The sequence below is a fragment of the Taudactylus pleione genome, unplaced genomic scaffold, assembly GCF_031769625.1.
Source record: "Taudactylus pleione unplaced genomic scaffold, aTauple2 ptg000505l, whole genome shotgun sequence".
Classification (NCBI taxonomy): domain Eukaryota; kingdom Metazoa; phylum Chordata; class Amphibia; order Anura; family Myobatrachidae; genus Taudactylus; species Taudactylus pleione.
In genome coordinates, this window is record NW_028284907.1 from 1,249,126 (window position 1) to 1,272,500 (window position 23,375).

Sequence of the window (23,375 nt, forward strand, 5' to 3'; positions counted from 1 at the left end):
TGCATTTAAGGCATTCCGCGCGCCGCCGCTAGCCAGCGACGCGCGGCTTACCTGAATCCCCGGCGACTCCGGCAGCAGTCCTGGGAGGTAGACAGAGTCCGGCTAGTACGGACTCTGCCCTCCCGCCGCGATCCCCAGATCAGTACTGGCGTCGCGGCGCCAGTCGGGGATCAGAGCGGCAGCGTGGGCGTCTGTACAGACAGCCCTTCGCTGCCGTCTGTAGTAAAAATAGATTAAAAATAAATAAAATTTAACTTAAAATAAAAGCTTTTGGGGGCTGCTCCTGCAGCCCCCCTGCGCGGTGACCGACTCCGGCCGGGCACCAGCTTACACTGGGGTGCCTGTGGCTCGGGGGCGGGGTATAGAGGAGGACCCAAGTGCATCCTGGGAGCTAAAAGCTTAACTGTGTGGTGCCCATGGATCCTGTTCCAGCTATAACCCCAAGGTCAACCCTGTGGACCCCCTATGGACCCTGAAGTAGAAATTGGGGTGACTGCTGGGTGTGTCTTGTAGGTGGTGAATAATATTGGGGTTACTCCTGGGTGTGTCTTGTAGGTGGTGAATAATATTGGGGTGACTGCTGGGTGTGTCTTGTAGGTGGTGAATAATATTGGGGTGACTGCTGGGTGTGTCTTGTAGGTGGTGAATAATATTGGGTTGAATGCTGGGTGTATCTTGTAGGTGGTGAATAATATTGGGGTGACTGCTGGGTGTGTCTTGTAGGTGGAGATAATATTGGGGTGACTGCTGGGTGTATCTTGTAGGTGGAGATAATACTGGGGTGACTGCTGGGTGTATCTTGTAGGTGGTGAATAATATTGGGGTGACTGCTGGGTGTGTCTTGTGGGTGGTGAATAATATTGGGGTGACTGCTGGGTGTGTCTTGTAGGTGGAGATAATATTGGGGAGACTGCTGGGTGTGTCTTGTGGGTGGTGAATAATATTGGGGTGACTGCTGGGTGTGTCTTGTAGGTGGAGATAATATTGGGCTGACTGCTGGGTGTGTCTTGTGGGTGGTGAATAATATTGGGGTGACTGCTAGGTGTGTCTTGTAGGTGGTGAAAAATATTGGGGTGACTGCTGGGTGTGTCTTGTAGGTGGAGATAATATTGGGGTGACTGCTGGGTGTGTCTTGTGGGTGGTGAATAATATTGGGGCGACTGCTGGATGTGTCTTGTGGATGGTGAATAATATTGGGGTGACTGCTGGGTGTATCTTGTAGGTGGAGATAATACTGGGATGACTGCTGGGTGTATCTTGTAGGTGGAGATAATACTGGGGTGACTGCTGGGTGTATCTTGTAGGTGGAGATAATATTGGGGTGACTGCTGGATGTGTCTTGTAGGTGGAGATAATATTGGGGTGACTGCTGGGTGTATATTGTAGGTGGTGAATAATATTGGGGTGACTGCTGGGTGTATCTTGTAGGTGGAGATAATATTGGGGTGACTGCTGGTTGTGTCTTGTAGGTGGTGAATAATATTGGGGTGACTGCTGGATGTGTCTTGTAGGTGGAGATAATACTGGGGTGACTGCTGGGTGTATCTTGTAGGTGGAGATAATATTGGGGTGAATGCTGGATGTGTCTTGTAGGTGGAGATAATATTGGGGTGACTGCTGGGTGTATATTGTAGGTGGTGAATAATATTGGGGTGACTGCTGGGTGTGTCTTGTAGATGGTGAATAATATAGGGGTGACTCCTGTATGTGTCTTGTAGGTGGTGAATAATATTGGGGTGACTGCTGGGTGTGTCTTGTATTTGGTGAATAATATTGGGGTAAATGCTGGGTGTGTCTTGTAGGTGGAGATAATATTGGGGTGACTGCTGGGTGTGTCTTGTAGGTGGTGAATAATATTGGGGTGAATGCTGGGTGTGTCTTGTAGGTGGTGAATAATATTGGGGTGACTGCTGGGTGTGTCTTGTGGATGGTGAATAATATTGGGGTGACTCCTGTGTGTGTCTTGTAGGTGGTGAATAATATTGGGGTGACTGCTGGGTGTGTCTTGTAGGTGGTGAATAATATTGGGGTGACTGCTGGGTGTGTCTTGTAGGTGGTGAATAATATTGGGGTGACTGCTGGGTGTGTCTTGTAGGTGGTGAATAATATTGGGGTGACTGCTGGGTGTGTCTTGTATTTGGAGAATAATATTGGGGTGACTCCTGTGTGTGTCTTGTAGGTGGTGAATAATATTGGGGTGACTGCTGGATGTGTCTTGCAGGTGGTGAATAATATTGGGGTGACTGCTGGGTGTGTCTTGTAGGTGGTGAATAATATTGGGGTGACTGCTGGGTGTGTTTTGTAGGTGGTGAATAATATTGGGGTGACTGCTGGGTGTATCTTGTAGGTGGAGATAATATTGGGTTGAATGCTGGGTGTGTCTTGTATGTGGTGAATAATAGTGGGGTAACTGCTGGGTGTGTCTTGTAGGTGGTGAATAATATTGGGGTAACTGCTGGGTGTATCTTGTAGGTGGTGAATAATATTGGGGTGACTCCTGTATGTGTCTTGTGGGTGGTGAATAATATTGGGGTGACTGCTGGGTGTGTTTTGTGGGTGGTGAATAATATTGGGGTGACTCCTGTGTGTGTCTTGTAGGTGGTGAATAATATTGGGGTGACTCCTGTGTGTGTCTTGTAGGTGGTGAATAATATTGGGGTAACTGCTGGGTGTGTCTTGTAGGTGGTGAATAATATTGGGGTGACTGCTGGGTGTGTCTTGTAGGTGGTGAATAATATTGGGGTGACTGCTGGGTGTGTCTTGTAGGTGGTGAATAATATTGGGGTGACTGCTGGGTGTGTCTTGTATTTGGAGAATAATATTGGGGTGACTCCTGTGTGTATCTTGTAGGTGGAGATAATATTGGGGTGACTGCAGGGTGTATATTGTAGGTGGTGAATAATATGGGGGTAACTGCTGGGTGTGTCTTGTAGGTGATGAATAATATTGGGGTGACTGCTGGGTGTGTCTTGTAGGTGGTGAAAAATATTGGGGAGGCTGCTGGGTGTATCTTGTAGGTGGAGATAATATTGGGGTGACTGCTGGGTGTGTCTTGTGGGTGGTGAATAATATTGGTGTGACTGCTGGGTGTGTCTTGTAGATGGTGAATAATATTGGGGTGACTCCTGTATGTGTCTTGTAGGTGGTGAATAATATTGGGGTGACTGCTGGGTGTGTCTTGTGGGTGGTGAATAATATTGGGGTGACTGCTGGGTGTGTCTTGTAGGTGGAGATAATATTGGGGTGACTGCTGGGTGTATCTTGTAGGTGGAGATAATACTGGGGTGACTGCTGGGTGTATCTTGTAGGTGGTGAATAATATTGGGGTGACTGCTGGGTGTGTCTTGTGGGTGGTGAATAATATTGGGGTGACTGCTGGGTGTGTCTTGTAGGTGGAGATAATATTGGGGTGACTGCTGGGTGTGTCTTGTGGGTGGTGAATAATATTGGGGTGACTGCTGGGTGTGTCTTGTAGGTGGAGATAATATTGGGCTGACTGCTGGGTGTGTCTTGTGGGTGGTGAATAATATTGGGGTGACTGCTAGGTGTGTCTTGTAGGTGGTGAAAAATATTGGGGTGACTGCTGGGTGTGTCTTGTAGGTGGAGATAATATTGGGGTGACTGCTGGGTGTGTCTTGTGGGTGGTGAATAATATTGGGGCGACTGCTGGATGTGTCTTGTGGATGGTGAATAATATTGGGGTGACTGCTGGGTGTATCTTGTAGGTGGAGATAATACTGGGATGACTGCTGGGTGTATCTTGTAGGTGGAGATAATACTGGGGTGACTGCTGGGTGTATCTTGTAGGTGGAGATAATATTGGGGTGACTGCTGGATGTGTCTTGTAGGTGGAGATAATATTGGGGTGACTGCTGGGTGTATATTGTAGGTGGTGAATAATATTGGGGTGACTGCTGGGTGTATCTTGTAGGTGGAGATAATATTGGGGTGACTGCTGGTTGTGTCTTGTAGGTGGTGAATAATATTGGGGTGACTGCTGGATGTGTCTTGTAGGTGGAGATAATACTGGGGTGACTGCTGGGTGTATCTTGTAGGTGGAGATAATATTGGGGTGAATGCTGGATGTGTCTTGTAGGTGGAGATAATATTGGGGTGACTGCTGGGTGTATATTGTAGGTGGTGAATAATATTGGGGTGACTGCTGGGTGTGTCTTGTAGATGGTGAATAATATAGGGGTGACTCCTGTATGTGTCTTGTAGGTGGTGAATAATATTGGGGTGACTGCTGGGTGTGTCTTGTATTTGGTGAATAATATTGGGGTAAATGCTGGGTGTGTCTTGTAGGTGGAGATAATATTGGGGTGACTGCTGGGTGTGTCTTGTAGGTGGTGAATAATATTGGGGTGAATGCTGGGTGTGTCTTGTAGGTGGTGAATAATATTGGGGTGACTGCTGGGTGTGTCTTGTGGATGGTGAATAATATTGGGGTGACTCCTGTGTGTGTCTTGTAGGTGGTGAATAATATTGGGGTGACTGCTGGGTGTGTCTTGTAGGTGGTGAATAATATTGGGGTGACTGCTGGGTGTGTCTTGTAGGTGGTGAATAATATTGGGGTGACTGCTGGGTGTGTATTGTAGGTGGTGAATAATATTGGGGTGACTGCTGGGTGTGTCTTGTATTTGGAGAATAATATTGGGGTGACTCCTGTGTGTGTCTTGTAGGTGGTGAATAATATTGGGGTGACTGCTGGATGTGTCTTGCAGGTGGTGAATAATATTGGGGTGACTGCTGGGTGTGTCTTGTAGGTGGTGAATAATATTGGGGTGACTGCTGGGTGTGTTTTGTAGGTGGTGAATAATATTGGGGTGACTGCTGGGTGTATCTTGTAGGTGGAGATAATATTGGGTTGAATGCTGGGTGTGTCTTGTATGTGGTGAATAATATTGGGGTAACTGCTGGGTGTGTCTTGTAGGTGGTGAATAATATTGGGGTAACTGCTGGGTGTATCTTGTAGGTGGTGAATAATATTGGGGTGACTCCTGTATGTGTCTTGTGGGTGGTGAATAATATTGGGGTGACTGCTGGGTGTGTTTTGTGGGTGGTGAATAATATTGGGGTGACTCCTGTGTGTGTCTTGTAGGTGGTGAATAATATTGGGGTGACTCCTGTGTGTGTCTTGTAGGTGGTGAATAATATTGGGGTGACTGCTGGGTGTGTCTTGTAGGTGGTGAATAATATTGGGGTGACTGCTGGGTGTGTCTTGTAGGTGGTGAATAATATTGGGGTGACTGCTGGGTGTGTCTTGTAGGTGGTGAATAATATTGGGGTGACTGCTGGGTGTGTCTTGTATTTGGAGAATAATATTGGGGTGACTCCTGTGTGTGTCTTGTAGGTGGAGATAATATTGGGGTGACTGCAGGGTGTATATTGTAGGTGGTGAATAATATGGGGGTAACTGCTGGGTGTGTCTTGTAGGTGATGAATAATATTGGGGTGACTGCTGGGTGTGTCTTGTAGGTGGTGAAAAATATTGGGGAGGCTGCTGGGTGTATCTTGTAGGTGGAGATAATATTGGGGTGACTGCTGGGTGTGTCTTGTGGGTGGTGAATAATATTGGGGTGACTGCTGGGTGTGTCTTGTAGATGGTGAATAATATTGGGGTGACTCCTGTATGTGTCTTGTAGGTGGTGAATAATATTGGGGTGACTGCTGGGTGTGTCTTGTATTTGGTGAATAATATTGGGGAAAATGCTGGGTGTGTCTTGTAGGTGGAGATAATATTGGGGTGACTGCTGGGTGTGTCTTGTAGGTGGTGAATAATATTGGGGTGAATGCTGGGTGTGTCTTGTAGGCGGTGAATAATATTGGGGTGACTGCTGGGTGTGTCTTGTGGATGGTGAATAATATTGGGGCGACTGCTGGATGTGTCTTGTAGGTGGTGAATAATATTGGGGTGACTGCTGGGTGTGTCTTGCAGGTGGTGAATAATATTGGGGTGACTGCTGGGTGTGTCTTGTAGGTGGTGAATAATATTGGGGTGACTGCTGGGTGTGTTTTGTAGGTGGTGAATAATATTGGGGTGACTGCTGGGTGTATCTTGTAGGTGGAGATAATATTGGGGTGAATGCTGGGTGTGTCTTGTAGGTGGTGAATAATATTGAGGTAACTGCTGGGTGTGTCTTGTAGGTGGTGAATAATATTGGGGTGACTGCTGGGTGTGTCTTGCAGGTGGTGAATAATATTGGGGTGACTGCTGGGTGTGTCTTGTAGGTGGTGAATATTATTGGGGTGACTGCTGGGTGTATATTGTAGGCTGGTTAATAATATTGGGGTGACTCCTGTATGTGTCTTGTGGGTGGTGAATAATATTGGGGTGACTGCTGGGTGTGTCTTGTGGGTGGTGAATAATATTGGGGTGACTCCTGTGTGTGTCTTGTAGGTGGTGAATAATATTGGGGTGACTCCGGGGTGTGTCTTGTAGGTGGTGAATCATATTGGAGTGACTCCTGTATGTGTCTTGTGGGTGGTGAATAATATTGGGGTGACTGCTGGGTGTATATTGTAGGTGGTAAATAATATTGGGGTGACTGCTGGGTGTGTCTTGTAGGTGGTGAATAATATTGGGGTGACTGCAGGGTGTGTCTTATAGGTGGTGAATAATATTGGGGTAACTGCTGGGTGTATCTTGTAGGTGGTGAATAATATTGGGGTGACTCCTGTATGTGTCTTGTGGGTGGTGAATAATATTGGGGTGACTGCTGGGTGTGTTTTGTGGGTGGTGAATAATATTGGGGTGACTCCTGTGTGTGTCTTGTAGGTGATGAATAATATTGGGGTGACTCCTGTGTGTGTCTTGTAGGTGGTGAATAATATTGGGGTGACTGATGGGTGTGTCTTGAAGGTGGTGAATAATATTGGGGTGACTGCTGGGTGTGTCTTGTAGGTGGTGAATAATATTGGGGTGACTGCTGGGTGTGTCTTGTAGGTGGAGATAATATTGGGGTGACTGCTGGGTGTATCTTGTAGGTGGTGAATAATATTGGGGTGACTGCTGGGTGTATCTTGTAGGTGGAGATAATATTGGGGTGACTGCTGGGTGTATATTGTAGGTGGTGAATAATATGGGGGTAACTGCTGGGTGTGTCTTGTAGGTGATGAATAATATTGGGGTGACTGCTGGGTGTGTCTTGTAGGTGGTGAAAAATATTGGGGTGACTGCTGGGTGTATCTTGTAGGTGGAGATAATATTGGGGTGACTGCTGGGTGTGTCTTGTGGGTGGTGAATAATATTGGGGTGACTGCTGGGTGTGTCATGTAGATGGTGAATAATATTGGGGTGACTCCTGTATGTGTCTTGTAGGTGGTGAATAATATTGGGGTGACTGCTGGGTGTGTCTTGTAGGTGGTGAATAATATTGGGGTGACTGCTGGGTGTGTCTTGTAGGTGGAGATATTATTGGGGTGACTGCTGGGTGTATCTTGTAGGTGGTGAATAATATTGGGGTGACTGCTGGGTGTGTCTTGTAGGTAGTGAATAATATTGGGGTGACTGCTGGGTGTGTCTTGTAGGTAGAGATAATATTGGGGTGACTGCTGGGTGTGTCTTGTATTTGGTGAATAATATTGGGGTAAATGCTGGGTGTGTCTTGTAGGTGGAGATAATATTGGGGTAACTGCTTGGTGTGTCTTGTGGGTGGTGAATAATATTGGGGCGACTGCTGGGTGTGTCTTGTGGGTGGTGAATAATATTGGGGTGACTGCTGGGTGTGTCTTGTAGGTGGAGATAATATTGGGGTGACTGCTGGGTGTATCTTGTAGGTGGTGAATAATATTGGGGTGACTGCTGGGTGTATCTTGTAGGTGGAGATAATATTGGGGTGACTGCTGGGTGTGTCTTGTAGGTGGTGAATAATATTGGGGTGACTCCAGGGTGTGTCTTGTAGGTGGTGAATAATATTGGGGTGACTGCTGGGTGTGTCTTGTAGGTGGTGAATAATATTGGGGTGACTCCTGGGTGTGTCTTGTAGGTGGTGAATAATATTGGGGTGACTGCTGGGTGTGTCTTGTAGGTGGTGAATAATATTGGGTTGAATGCAGGGTGTATCTTGTAGGTGGTGAATAATATTGGGGTGACTGCTGGGTGTATATTGTAGGTGGTGAATAATATTGGGGTGACTGCTGTGTGTATATTGTAGGTGGTGAATAATATTGGGGTGACTGCTGGGTTTGTCTTGTAGGTAGTGAATAATATTGGGGTGACTGCTGGGTGTGTCTTGTAGGTGGTGAATAATATTGGGGTGACTGCTGGGTGTGTCTTGTAGGTGGTGAATAATATTGGGGTGACTGCTGGGTGTGTCTTGTATTTGGAGAATAATATTGGGGTGACTCCTGTGTGTGTCTTGTAGGTGGAGATAATATTGGGGTGACTGCAGGGTGTATATTGTAGGTGGTGAATAATATGGGGGTAACTGCTGGGTGTGTCTTGTAGGTGATGAATAATATTGGGGTGACTGCTGGGTGTGTCTTGTAGGTGGTGAAAAATATTGGGGAGGCTGCTGGGTGTATCTTGTAGGTGGAGATAATATTGGGGTGACTGCTGGGTGTGTCTTGTGGGTGGTGAATAATATTGGTGTGACTGCTGGGTGTGTCTTGTAGATGGTGAATAATATTGGGGTGACTCCTGTATGTGTCTTGTAGGTGGTGAATAATATTGGGGTGACTGCTGGGTGTGTCTTGTGGGTGGTGAATAATATTGGGGTGACTGCTGGGTGTGTCTTGTAGGTGGAGATAATATTGGGGTGACTGCTGGGTGTATCTTGTAGGTGGAGATAATACTGGGGTGACTGCTGGGTGTATCTTGTAGGTGGTGAATAATATTGGGGTGACTGCTGGGTGTGTCTTGTGGGTGGTGAATAATATTGGGGTGACTGCTGGGTGTGTCTTGTAGGTGGAGATAATATTGGGGTGACTGCTGGGTGTGTCTTGTGGGTGGTGAATAATATTGGGGTGACTGCTGGGTGTGTCTTGTAGGTGGAGATAATATTGGGCTGACTGCTGGGTGTGTCTTGTGGGTGGTGAATAATATTGGGGTGACTGCTAGGTGTGTCTTGTAGGTGGTGAAAAATATTGGGGTGACTGCTGGGTGTGTCTTGTAGGTGGAGATAATATTGGGGTGACTGCTGGGTGTGTCTTGTGGGTGGTGAATAATATTGGGGCGACTGCTGGATGTGTCTTGTGGATGGTGAATAATATTGGGGTGACTGCTGGGTGTATCTTGTAGGTGGAGATAATACTGGGATGACTGCTGGGTGTATCTTGTAGGTGGAGATAATACTGGGGTGACTGCTGGGTGTATCTTGTAGGTGGAGATAATATTGGGGTGACTGCTGGATGTGTCTTGTAGGTGGAGATAATATTGGGGTGACTGCTGGGTGTATATTGTAGGTGGTGAATAATATTGGGGTGACTGCTGGGTGTATCTTGTAGGTGGAGATAATATTGGGGTGACTGCTGGTTGTGTCTTGTAGGTGGTGAATAATATTGGGGTGACTGCTGGATGTGTCTTGTAGGTGGAGATAATACTGGGGTGACTGCTGGGTGTATCTTGTAGGTGGAGATAATATTGGGGTGAATGCTGGATGTGTCTTGTAGGTGGAGATAATATTGGGGTGACTGCTGGGTGTATATTGTAGGTGGTGAATAATATTGGGGTGACTGCTGGGTGTGTCTTGTAGATGGTGAATAATATAGGGGTGACTCCTGTATGTGTCTTGTAGGTGGTGAATAATATTGGGGTGACTGCTGGGTGTGTCTTGTATTTGGTGAATAATATTGGGGTAAATGCTGGGTGTGTCTTGTAGGTGGAGATAATATTGGGGTGACTGCTGGGTGTGTCTTGTAGGTGGTGAATAATATTGGGGTGAATGCTGGGTGTGTCTTGTAGGTGGTGAATAATATTGGGGTGACTGCTGGGTGTGTCTTGTGGATGGTGAATAATATTGGGGTGACTCCTGTGTGTGTCTTGTAGGTGGTGAATAATATTGGGGTGACTGCTGGGTGTGTCTTGTAGGTGGTGAATAATATTGGGGTGACTGCTGGGTGTGTCTTGTAGGTGGTGAATAATATTGGGGTGACTGCTGGGTGTGTATTGTAGGTGGTGAATAATATTGGGGTGACTGCTGGGTGTGTCTTGTATTTGGAGAATAATATTGGGGTGACTCCTGTGTGTGTCTTGTAGGTGGTGAATAATATTGGGGTGACTGCTGGATGTGTCTTGCAGGTGGTGAATAATATTGGGGTGACTGCTGGGTGTGTCTTGTAGGTGGTGAATAATATTGGGGTGACTGCTGGGTGTGTTTTGTAGGTGGTGAATAATATTGGGGTGACTGCTGGGTGTATCTTGTAGGTGGAGATAATATTGGGTTGAATGCTGGGTGTGTCTTGTATGTGGTGAATAATATTGGGGTAACTGCTGGGTGTGTCTTGTAGGTGGTGAATAATATTGGGGAACTGCTGGGTGTATCTTGTAGGTGGTGAATAATATTGGGGTGACTCCTGTATGTGTCTTGTGGGTGGTGAATAATATTGGGGTGACTGCTGGGTGTGTTTTGTGGGTGGTGAATAATATTGGGGTGACTCCTGTGTGTGTCTTGTAGGTGGTGAATAATATTGGGGTGACTCCTGTGTGTGTCTTGTAGGTGGTGAATAATATTGGGGTGACTGCTGGGTGTGTCTTGTAGGTGGTGAATAATATTGGGGTGACTGCTGGGTGTGTCTTGTAGGTGGTGAATAATATTGGGGTGACTGCTGGGTGTGTCTTGTAGGTGGTGAATAATATTGGGGTGACTGCTGGGTGTGTCTTGTATTTGGAGAATAATATTGGGGTGACTCCTGTGTGTGTCTTGTAGGTGGAGATAATATTGGGGTGACTGCAGGGTGTATATTGTAGGTGGTGAATAATATGGGGGTAACTGCTGGGTGTGTCTTGTAGGTGATGAATAATATTGGGGTGACTGCTGGGTGTGTCTTGTAGGTGGTGAAAAATATTGGGGAGGCTGCTGGGTGTATCTTGTAGGTGGAGATAATATTGGGGTGACTGCTGGGTGTGTCTTGTGGGTGGTGAATAATATTGGGGTGACTGCTGGGTGTGTCTTGTAGATGGTGAATAATATTGGGGTGACTCCTGTATGTGTCTTGTAGGTGGTGAATAATATTGGGGTGACTGCTGGGTGTGTCTTGTATTTGGTGAATAATATTGGGGAAAATGCTGGGTGTGTCTTGTAGGTGGAGATAATATTGGGGTGACTGCTGGGTGTGTCTTGTAGGTGGTGAATAATATTGGGGTGAATGCTGGGTGTGTCTTGTAGGCGGTGAATAATATTGGGGTGACTGCTGGGTGTGTCTTGTGGATGGTGAATAATATTGGGGCGACTGCTGGATGTGTCTTGTAGGTGGTGAATAATATTGGGGTGACTGCTGGGTGTGTCTTGCAGGTGGTGAATAATATTGGGGTGACTGCTGGGTGTGTCTTGTAGGTGGTGAATAATATTGGGGTGACTGCTGGGTGTGTCTTGCAGGTGGTGAATAATATTGGGGTGACTGCTGGGTGTGTCTTGTAGGTGGTGAATATTATTGGGGTGACTGCTGGGTGTATATTGTAGGCTGGTTAATAATATTGGGGTGACTCCTGTATGTGTCTTGTGGGTGGTGAATAATATTGGGGTGACTGCTGGGTGTGTCTTGTGGGTGGTGAATAATATTGGGGTGACTCCTGTGTGTGTCTTGTAGGTGGTGAATAATATTGGGGTGACTCCGGGGTGTGTCTTGTAGGTGGTGAATCATATTGGAGTGACTCCTGTATGTGTCTTGTGGGTGGTGAATAATATTGGGGTGACTGCTGGGTGTATATTGTAGGTGGTAAATAATATTGGGGTGACTGCTGGGTGTGTCTTGTAGGTGGTGAATAATATTGGGGTGACTGCAGGGTGTGTCTTATAGGTGGTGAATAATATTGGGGTAACTGCTGGGTGTATCTTGTAGGTGGTGAATAATATTGGGGTGACTCCTGTATGTGTCTTGTGGGTGGTGAATAATATTGGGGTGACTGCTGGGTGTGTTTTGTGGGTGGTGAATAATATTGGGGTGACTCCTGTGTGTGTCTTGTAGGTGATGAATAATATTGGGGTGACTCCTGTGTGTGTCTTGTAGGTGGTGAATAATATTGGGGTGACTGATGGGTGTGTCTTGAAGGTGGTGAATAATATTGGGGTGACTGCTGGGTGTGTCTTGTAGGTGGTGAATAATATTGGGGTGACTGCTGGGTGTGTCTTGTAGGTGGAGATAATATTGGGGTGACTGCTGGGTGTATCTTGTAGGTGGTGAATAATATTGGGGTGACTGCTGGGTGTATCTTGTAGGTGGAGATAATATTGGGGTGACTGCTGGGTGTATATTGTAGGTGGTGAATAATATGGGGGTAACTGCTGGGTGTGTCTTGTAGGTGATGAATAATATTGGGGTGACTGCTGGGTGTGTCTTGTAGGTGGTGAAAAATATTGGGGTGACTGCTGGGTGTATCTTGTAGGTGGAGATAATATTGGGGTGACTGCTGGGTGTGTCTTGTGGGTGGTGAATAATATTGGGGTGACTGCTGGGTGTGTCATGTAGATGGTGAATAATATTGGGGTGACTCCTGTATGTGTCTTGTAGGTGGTGAATAATATTGGGGTGACTGCTGGGTGTGTCTTGTAGGTGGTGAATAATATTGGGGTGACTGCTGGGTGTGTCTTGTAGGTGGAGATATTATTGGGGTGACTGCTGGGTGTATCTTGTAGGTGGTGAATAATATTGGGGTGACTGCTGGGTGTGTCTTGTAGGTAGTGAATAATATTGGGGTGACTGCTGGGTGTGTCTTGTAGGTAGAGATAATATTGGGGTGACTGCTGGGTGTGTCTTGTATTTGGTGAATAATATTGGGGTAAATGCTGGGTGTGTCTTGTAGGTGGAGATAATATTGGGGTAACTGCTTGGTGTGTCTTGTGGGTGGTGAATAATATTGGGGCGACTGCTGGGTGTGTCTTGTGGGTGGTGAATAATATTGGGGTGACTGCTGGGTGTGTCTTGTAGGTGGAGATAATATTGGGGTGACTGCTGGGTGTATCTTGTAGGTGGTGAATAATATTGGGGTGACTGCTGGGTGTATCTTGTAGGTGGAGATAATATTGGGGTGACTGCTGGGTGTGTCTTGTAGGTGGTGAATAATATTGGGGTGACTCCAGGGTGTGTCTTGTAGGTGGTGAATAATATTGGGGTGACTGCTGGGTGTGTCTTGTAGGTGGTGAATAATATTGGGGTGACTCCTGGGTGTGTCTTGTAGGTGGTGAATAATATTGGGGTGACTGCTGGGTGTGTCTTGTAGGTGGTGAATAATATTGGGTTGAATGCAGGGTGTATCTTGTAGGTGGTGAATAATATTGGGGTGACTGCTGGGTGTATATTGTAGGTGGTGAATAATATTGGGGTGACTGCTGTGTGTATATTGTAGGTGGTGATTAATATTGGGGTGACTGCTGGGTTTGTCTTGTAGGTAGTGAATAATATTGGGGTGACTGCTGGGTGTGTTTTGTAGGTGAAGAATAATATTGGGGTGACTGCTGGGTGTGTTATGTAGGTGGTGAATAATATTGGGGTGACTGCTGGGTGTATCTTGTAGGTGGAGATAATATTGGGGTGACTGCTGGGTGTATCTTGTAGGTGGAGATAATATTGGGGTGACTGCTGGGTGTGTCTTGTAGGTGGAGATAATATTGGGGTGACTACTGGGTGTATATTGTAGGTGGTGAATAATATTGGGGTTACTGCTGGGTGTATCTTGTAGGTGGAGATAATATTGGGGTGACTGCTGGGTGTATCTTGTAGTTGGAGATAATATTGGGGTGACTGCTGGGTGTATCTAGTAGGTGGAGATAATATTGGGGTTACTGCTGGGTGTATCTTGTAGGTGGTGAATAATATTGGGGTGACTGCTGGTTGTGTCTTGTAGGTGGAGATAATATTGGGGTAACTACTGGGTGTGTCCTGTGGGTGGTGAATAATATTGGGGTGACTGCTGATTGTATCTTGTAGGTGGTGAATAATATTGGGGTGACTGCTGGGTGTGTCCTGTAGGTGGAGATAATATTGGGGTGACTGCTGGGTGTATCTTGTAGGTGGTGAATAATATTGGGGTGACTGCTGGGTGTATCTTGTAGGTGGAGATAATATTGGGGTGACTGCTGGGTGTGTCTTGTAGGTGGAGATAATATTGGGGTGACTGCTGGGTGTATATTGTAGGTGGAGATAATATTGGGGTGACTGCTGGGTGTATCTTGTAGGTGGAGATAATATTGGGGTGACTGCTGGGTGTATCTTGTAGGTGGAGATAATATTGGGGTTACTGCTGGGTGTATCTTGTAGGTGGAGAATAATATTGGGGTGACTGCTGGTTGTGTCTTGTAGGTGGAGATAATATTGGGGTAACTACTGGGTGTGTCCTGTGGGTGGTGAATAATATTGGGGTGACTGCTGATTGTATCTTGTAGGTGGTGAATAATATTGGGGTGACTGCTGGGTGTGTCCTGTAGGTGGAGATAATATTGGGGTGACTGCTGGGTGTATCTTGTAGGTGGTGAATAATATTGGGGTGACTGCTGGGTGTATCTTGTAGGTGGAGATAATATTGGGGTGACTGCTGGGTGTATATTGTAGGTGGTGAATAATATGGGGGTAACTGCTGGGTGTGTCTTGGAGGTGATGAATAATATTGGGGTGACTGCTGGGTGTGTCTTGTAGGTGGTGAAAAATATTGGGGTGACTGCTGGGTGTATCTTGTAGGTGGAGATAATATTGGGGTGACTGCTGGGTGTGTCTTGTGGGTGGTGAATAATATTGGGGTGACTGCTGGGTGTGTCTTGTAGATGGTGAATAATATTGGGGTGACTCCTGTATGTGTCTTGTAGGTGGTGAATAATATTGGGGTGACTGCTGGGTGTGTCTTGTAGGTGGTGAATAATATTGGGGTGACTGCTGGGTGTGTCTTGTAGGTGGAGATAATATTGGGGAGACTGCTGGGTGTATCTTGTAGGTGGTGAATAATATTGGGGAGACTGCTGGGTGTGTCTTGTAGGTAGTGAATAATATTGGGGTGACTGCTGGGTGTGTCTTGTAGGTGGAGATAATATTGGGGTGACTGCTGGGTGTGTCTTGTATTTGGTGAATAATATTGGGGTAAAAGCTGGGTGTGTCTTGTAGGTGGAGATAATATTGGGGTAACTGCTGGGTGTGTCTTGTGGGTGGTGAATAATATTGGGGTGACTGCTGGGTGTGTCTTGTGGGTGGTGAATAATATTGGGGTGACTGCTGGGTGTGTCTTGTAGGTGGTGAATAATATTGGGGTGACTGCTGGGTGTGTCTTGTAGGTGGTGAATAATATTGGGGTGACTGCTGGGTGTGTCTTGTAGGTGGTGAATAATATTGGGTTGAATGCTGGGTGTATCTTGTAGGTGGTGAATAATATTGGGGTGACTGCTGGGTGTATCTTGTAGGTGGTGAATAATATTGGGGTGACTGCTGGGTTTGTCTTGTAGGTAGTGAATAATATTGGGGTTACTGCTGGGTGTGTTTTGTAGGTGATGAATAATATTGGGGTGACTGCTGGGTGTATCTTGAAGGTGGTGATAATACTGGGGTTACTGCTGGGTGTATCTTGTAGGTGGTGATAATATTGGGGTGACTGCTGGTTGTGTCTTGTAGGTGGAGATAATATTGGGGTGACTGTTGGGTGTGTCTTGTAGGTGGAGATAATATTGGGGTGACTGCTGGGTGTGTCTTGTAGGTGGTGATAATACTGGGGTTACTGCTGGGTGTATCTTGTAGGTGGTGATAATATTGGGGTGACTGCTGGTTGTGTCTTGTAGGTGGAGATAATATTGGGGTAACTGTTGGGTGTGTCTTGTAGGTGGAGATAATATTGGGGTGACTGCTGGGTGTATCTTGTAGGTGGAGATAATATTGGGGTGACTGCTGGGTGTATCTTGTAGGTGGTGAATAATATTGGGGTGACTGCTGGGTGTATCTTGTGGGTGGTGAATAATATTGGGGTGACTGCTGGGTGTGTCTTGTAGGTGGAGATAATATTGGGGTGACTGCTGGGTGTGTCTTGTGGGTGGTGAATAATATTGGGGTGACTGCTGGGTGTGTCTTGTAGGTGGAGATAATATTGGGGTGACTGCTGGGTGTATCTTGTAGGTGGAGATAATACTGGGGTGACTGCTGGGTGTATCTTGTAGGTGGTGAATAATATTGGGGTGACTGCTGGGTGTGTCTTGTGGGTGGTGAATAATATTGGGGTGACTGCTGGGTGTGTCTTGTAGGTGGAGATAATATTGGGGTGACTGCTGGGTGTGTCTTGTGGGTGGTGAATAATATTGGGGTGACTGCTGGGTGTGTCTTGTAGGTGGAGATAATATTGGGCTGACTGCTGGGTGTGTCTTGTGGGTGGTGAATAATATTGGGGTGACTGCTAGGTGTTTCTTGTAGGTGGTGAAAAATATTGGGGTGACTGCTGGGTGTGTCTTGTAGGTGGAGATAATATTGGGGTGACTGCTGGGTGTATATTGTAGGTGGTGAATAATATTGGGGTGACTGCTGGGTGTATCTTGTAGGTGGAGATAATATTGGGGTGACAGCTGGTTGTGTCTTGTAGGTGGTGAATAATATTGGGGTGACTGCTGGATGTGTCTTGTAGGTGGAGATAATACTGGGGTGACTGCTGGGTGTATCTTGTAGGTGGAGATAATATTGGGGTGACTGCTGGATGTGTCTTGTAGGTGGAGATAATATTGGGGTGACTGCTGGGTGTATATTGTAGGTGGTGAATAATATTGGGGTGACTGCTGGGTGTATCTTGTAGGTGGAGATAATATTGGGGTGACTGCTGGGTGTGTCTTGTAGGTGGTGAATAATATTGGGGTGACTGCTGGGTGTATCTTGTAGGTGGAGATAATATTGGGGTGACTGCAGGGTGTGTCTTGTGGGTGGTGAATAATATTGGGGTGACAGCTGGGTGTGTCTTGTAGGTGGAGATAATATTGGGGTGACTGCTCGGTGTATATTGTAGGTGGTGAATAATATTGGGGTGACTGCTGGGTGTATCTTGTAGGTGGAGATAATATTGGGGTGACTGCTGGTGTGTCTTGTAGGTGGTGAATAATATTGGGGTGACTGCTGGGTGTGTCCTGTGGGTGGAGATAATATTGGGGTGACTGCTGGGTGTATCTTGTAGGTGGTGAATAATATTGGGGTGACTGCTGGGTGTATCTTGTAGGTGGAGATAATATTGGGGTGACTGCTGGATGTGTCTTGTGGGTGGTGAATAATATTGGGGTGACTGCTGGGTGTGTCTTGTAGGTGGTGAGTAATATTGGGGTGACTGCTGGGTGTGTCCTGTGGGTGGAGATAATATTGGGGTGACTGCTGGGTGCATCTTGTAGGTGGTGAATAATATTGGGGTGACTGCTGGGTGTATCTTGTAGGTGGACTTAATATTGGGGTGACTGCTGGGTGTATCTTGTAGGTGGAGATAATATTGGGGTGACTGCTGGGTGTATCTTGTAGGTGGTGAATAATATTGAGGTGACTGCTGGGTGTATCTTGTAGGTGGAGATAATATTGGGGTGACTGCTGGGTGTATCTTGTAGGTGGAGATAATATTGGGGTGACTGCTGGGTGTATCTTGTAGGTGGAGATAATATTGGGGTGACTGCTGGGTGTATCTTGTAGGTGGAGATAATATTGGGGTGACTGCTGGGTGTATCTTGTAGGTGGAGATAATATTGGGGTGACTGCTGGGTGTATATTGTAGGTGGAGATAATATTGGGGTGACTGCTGGGTATATATTGTAGGTGTTGAATAATATTGGGGTGATTGCTGGGTGTGTCCTGTGGGTGGAGATAATATTGGGGTGACTGCTGGGTGTATCTGGGTTGGGGGTGTATAGATAATATGGAGTAAAGGTATAGATACCTGAGGTTGATTGGAACGGGGTGACTGGACAGGTTGGGTGACGGGCACACACCCCTGTGCCCACGAGTCATTTGGGCACAGTGCCGGCTCCTCTTGCCAGTTGCTGTCTGTGTCCAGCTCATCCTCACTCTTCTCTCTGGGCACAAATGTCCACTTTATGATATGAATCATTGCCTGGCGAGCCTGGTTGATAGTGTACGGAATCACCTATACATAACGGTAATGTAACCATCAAATAATGATATACGTCCTCTGTACATCACTGTACTACTTCTAACTACGCTGTAACTAACTATATTATATACATCTCTCTGTAATGTCCTCTGTATATATATATATATATATATATATATATATACTGATTACACACATTCCCTCCCCGATACATCTATCTGTAATATTCTCTGTATATATATATATATATATATATACATATATATATATATATATATATACAGTCAGGTGCATAAATATTGGGACATTGACAGAATTTTCATATTGTGGCCTCTATTCACCGCCACAATGGCTTTGAAATGAAACAAACAAGATGTGATTTACCTGCAGACTTTCAGATTTAATTTGAGGGTAATTACATCCAAATCAGGTGAACGGTGTAGGAATTACAATATATATATAACAAGCGCTAAATAGATAAAAGTAAGAGAAACAAATGCAAAAATAAAATAAAATAATGTTTACAGCCCCTTTGGGGTAGTGTGTTTGGAGCAGGTTGAAAGGAATGGGGACACTATTTCCGTGTCCACACAAAAAGTTCCAGATCTTGGCTTGGTGAGTAATGATCTAACGCTTTCCCTACCTCTAAGTCTGCTGTCCTCGCAGACCGGGGATTTCTGCCAGCCAGATAGTGTGTTACCGTGGCTCCGCTTGATGACGTCAGACACCCAGACCTCGTGCGGTAAACGGATGGTTCTCCCAGAAGACTTTCTTCCGCTTTGCTCCTCACTGTTCCAACGCATTTCACGCCACTGTCGGCGCTTTGTCAAGGATGGTTGGGGCATTCCCCAGAGTGCTCCTTAAATAGGGTAACTTTATTAGTCAATTAAGGTAAAACCCGGATATTCAAAACCGGAAGTGCCGTCCAAAAGAGCGGCAACCACATGTTAGTGGGAATAATGCATTTTTTCTCTTACTATTGTGAAAAAATAATAATAATAAAGGAAGAAGGGAAACAAGTAAAAGTTATGTGCCTGGAGGGAAAATATTTATAGGAAAGCTTTCAGTTCTATATCAATATTAATGCCATAAGGCTCCAAAGTTTCAAGATTATATATCCATTTTGTTTCGTTTTGTAGAAGTTTTTTCACAAGGTCTTCACCTCTCCAATGTGTAGTGATTTTTTGTATACCCATAAATTTTAAGCCTTTTGGGTTGCAATTATGGTATTTGAGGAAATGTGCTGATAAATTATGGGTGGTCAAACCTCATCTTATGTTATATAAATGTTCAGAAATTCTTACTTTGAGTCTTCTTTTCGTCTGGCCTACATATTGAAGGCCACAGGGACATTCAATTAGATATATAGCGCCTTCTGTTTCGCAAGAGATGTGATCTCTTATTTTGAAATCTTTTTTATTTTTGTTTGAAATAAAGTTTAGCACTGCTTTTGTTGTTGTTGTTTGATTCTTGCACCCTTTGCAATTAAGGCAATGAAAAAAACCTTTCATCTGATGTTCTTCCATCTTCTCTATCGGTAAAAAGCTATTTGTTAATTCATTTTTCAGATTCTTTGCCTTCTTATAAATGACTCTGGGTTTAGTTGGGAGTATCTTTTTCACCTCCTCATCCAACATTAGTATGTGCCAATGTTTAGCTAGTATATTTTCGATTTTCTTATAGTTTCCATTATACTGTGTAATAAAAATTGGTTGTCCCTCGATTCTTGATTCTCGTTGAAGTTTGTATTTAATCAGATCTTCTCTTTTCAACTGTGATGCTTTTTCTAATTGATTTTGTAAAAATTGCTCATTATATCCTTTTTGTAGGAATTTTTGTTTCATTAGATCACTTTGTTCTTTAAAAATTGAGTTTTCTGAGCAGTTTCTCCTAATTCTGCGGAACTGTCCTCCCGGAATGTTCCTAATCCAGTTTCGGTGATGGTTGCTATTGAAAGCTAGAGCATTATTACCATTACATTCTTTGGTGTGTGTTCTTGTTTGTACTCTATTCTCTTTTATAAAAATTTCCAGGTCTAAAAATATGACCATGTTGTTGCTGTAAGATGAAACAAATTCTAGATTGAGTCTATTGTTGTTCATATAATTAAAGAAAGCTTGTAGGTCTTCTTCACCGCCGTCCCAGATGAAGAAGAGGTCATCTATGTATCTTGACCAAAACAGAATGTTCTCTTTATGGGGGTTGTTGTTCCAAATCCTTTGCTCCTCCCACCACACCACAAACAAATTGGCGTAGCTGGGAGCAAAGGATGTCCCCATTGCAGTCCCTTTTGTTTGTAAGAAGAAATCGCCATCGTACCAAAAATAATTGTGTCGTAAAATAAAGTCGATGTTGTCCATAATGAAGTTAATTTGCCTGTTCGATATTGCTGATTGAGAGGAAAGAAAATGGCGTGTTGCCTCGCATCCAACTTCATGGTCTATGACCGTGTAAAGGGATTTGATATCACTAGTGCACAGAATGTATGTCTCTTTCCATTCAATGTTGTCTATTTTTTGTAAAATGCTGGTGGTGTCCTTTAAAAAACTTTTCTGTTTCTCTACCAGAGTTTGAAGAAAGAAATCTAAATATTTAGAAAGATTTGATGTTATTGATTTGATTCCAGAGATGATCGGCCTTCCCGGTGGCTTGTCACGGTGTTTATGTATTTTTGGCAGATGATAGAGTGTTGGTATTCTTGGATGTTTTTCAAGAATAAAATCAAATTCCTTTTTTGTTAATATTCCCATTTCTAATCCTTCTTCCAATTGTTGTGTTAGTTCTTTTTGGAATTCTTGGGTTGGATCCTTTCTTAATCTTTTATAAGTCTCCTCATCTGATAGTAATCTCTTTGTTTCTGTTTCATAATCTGTTCTGTTCATCACTACCACACCTCCACCCTTATCCGCTGGTTTGATAACGATTGATGTATCTTGTTTCAGTTCTTTTAGTGCCTTTCTTTCTTCTTGGGTAAAGTTATATGTATTTCCCAATTTTTCTGGTAATTTCGAGATATCATCTTCGACTAGACGCTGAAAAGTTGATATGTGTGCCCCCTTAATGTGGGCTGGGTAGAATGTTGACACTGGTTTGTATGTCGTATGATAATATTCTGATTCTGTTGTCTGCTCATTTAACGTGTCTTTTGAGAAGAATTTTTTAATGCACACCTTCCTAATAAACTTCTGGGTATCAATAAAAAGGATGAATTTGTTTATATTTGAATGGGGGGCAAATTTTAAACCCGGGTTTCACTTTTTTGGTTTGTAATTATCGATTTTGATCTGTTCTTCTTTCCTCCCCTTGACCCTCTTTTCCAAAAGTTATGTTGTTTTTCCTTTTCTTTATATCCGATTTGATGTTGTCTGGCGGCTTCTCGTGCCCCCATATCATCTCTAAAAAATCTTGTTCATCATCTTCATCACTTTGTGAGTCTTCCCGATAACTTCTTTTTTGTTGTTTTGTACGTTGTTCTATTATTTCTTCTTTTCTTCCCTCTATATTGTCAATTAATGATCGAAAACTTGAGTGTTCGTCGTCTTTTGCTTTGTTTGTACCTTCTTGAAAGGAGTGTTTTATTCATTTATAAGGATTGTTTTGCTTGTATGAGAAATTCCGCCAATTGTAAGGCTTGTAATTTCTTGTTGTTCCTGATCCTGAAGGATGTTGCAGTAGATGCTCTCTTTTTGGGATCTCCCTATAATTCGTCCTAGGGATTGTTTTTTCTTCTTTAATCTGGCATCTTTTTTCATTAATCTTTATATCCAGCTCTATCTTCTCCTTTTCATCTCTTAGATATTTTTTCTGTTTCTGTTTGATGATGTCTTCCTCTAATTTTTCTATTTTGTAGGAATTACAACGGTTTCTATATGTGCCTCCCACTTTTTAATGGGACAAAAGTAATGGGACAAACTAAACAATCCTAAATATAACTTTCACTTTTTAATACTTTGTTGCAAATCCTTTGCAGGCAATTACAGCCTGAAGTCTGGAACGCATAGACATCACCAGACGCTGGGTTTCATCCCTGGTGATGCTCTGCCAGGCCTCTACTGCAAATGTCTTCAGTTCCTGCTTGTTCTTGGGGCATTTTCCCTTCAGTTTTGTCTTCATCAAGTGAAATGCATGCTCAATCGGATTCAGGTCAGGGGATTGACTTGGCCATTGCATAACATTCCACTTTTTAGCCTTAAAAAACTCTTTGGTAGCTTCTGCAGTATGCTTCGGGTCATTGTCCATCTGCACTGTGAAGCGCCGTCCAATGAGTTCTGAAGCATTTGACTGAATATGAGCATATAATATTGCCCAAAACACTTCAGAATTCATTCTGCTACTTTTGTCAGCAGTTACAATCAATAAATACAAGGGAACCAGTTTCATTGGCAGCCATACATGCCCACGCCATGACATTACCACCACCATGCTTCACTGATGAGGTATTATGTTTTGGATCATGAGCATTTCCTTTCCTTCTCCATACTCTTCTCTTCCCATCACTCTGGTACAAGTTGATCTTTGTCTCATCTGTCCATAGGATGTTGTTCCAGAACTGTAATGGCTTTTTTAGATGTTGTTTGGCAAACTCTAATCTGGTCTTCCTGGTTTTGTGGCTCACCAATGGTTTACATCTTGTGGTGAACCCTCTATATTCACTCTTGTGAAGTCTTCTCTTGATTGTTGACTTTGACACATATACACCTTCCTCCTGGAGAGTGTTCTTGATTTGGCCAACTGTTGTGAAGGGGTTTTTCTTCACCAGGGAAATAATTCTTCTGTCATCCACCACAGTTGTTTTCCGTGGTCTTCCGGGTCTTTTGGTGTTGCTGAGCTCTCCGGTGCGTTCTTTCTTTTTAAGAATGTTCCAATCAGTTGATTTGGCCACACCTAATGTTTTTGCTATCTCTCTGATGGGTTTGTTTTGATTTTTCAGCCTAATGATGGCTTGCTTCACTGATAGTGACAGCTCTTTGGATCTTATATTGAGAGTCGACAGCAACTGATTCCAAATGCAAATGTCACACCTATAATCAACTCCAGACCTTTTACCTGCTTAATTGATAATGAAATAACGAGGGAATAGCCTACACCTGTCCATGAAATAGCTTTTGAGTCGATAGTCCCATGACTTTTGGCCCCTTAAAAAGTGGGAGGCACATATAGAAACCGTTGTAATTCCTAC

General features: G+C 44.5%; 1 protein-coding gene across 1 annotated transcript in view; it reads right to left on the reverse strand.

Moving 5' to 3' along the window:
• CUNH2orf81 (chromosome unknown C2orf81 homolog) overlaps positions 1 to 23,375 on the reverse strand; it is a 170,343-nt gene that overhangs the window by 85,918 nt on the left and 61,050 nt on the right. The window contains exon 2 of the mRNA XM_088450060.1: positions 18,023 to 18,229. Within this exon, the coding sequence (XP_088306186.1) occupies positions 18,023 to 18,229 (207 nt within the window). The remainder of the gene's footprint in view (positions 1 to 18,022; positions 18,230 to 23,375) is intronic.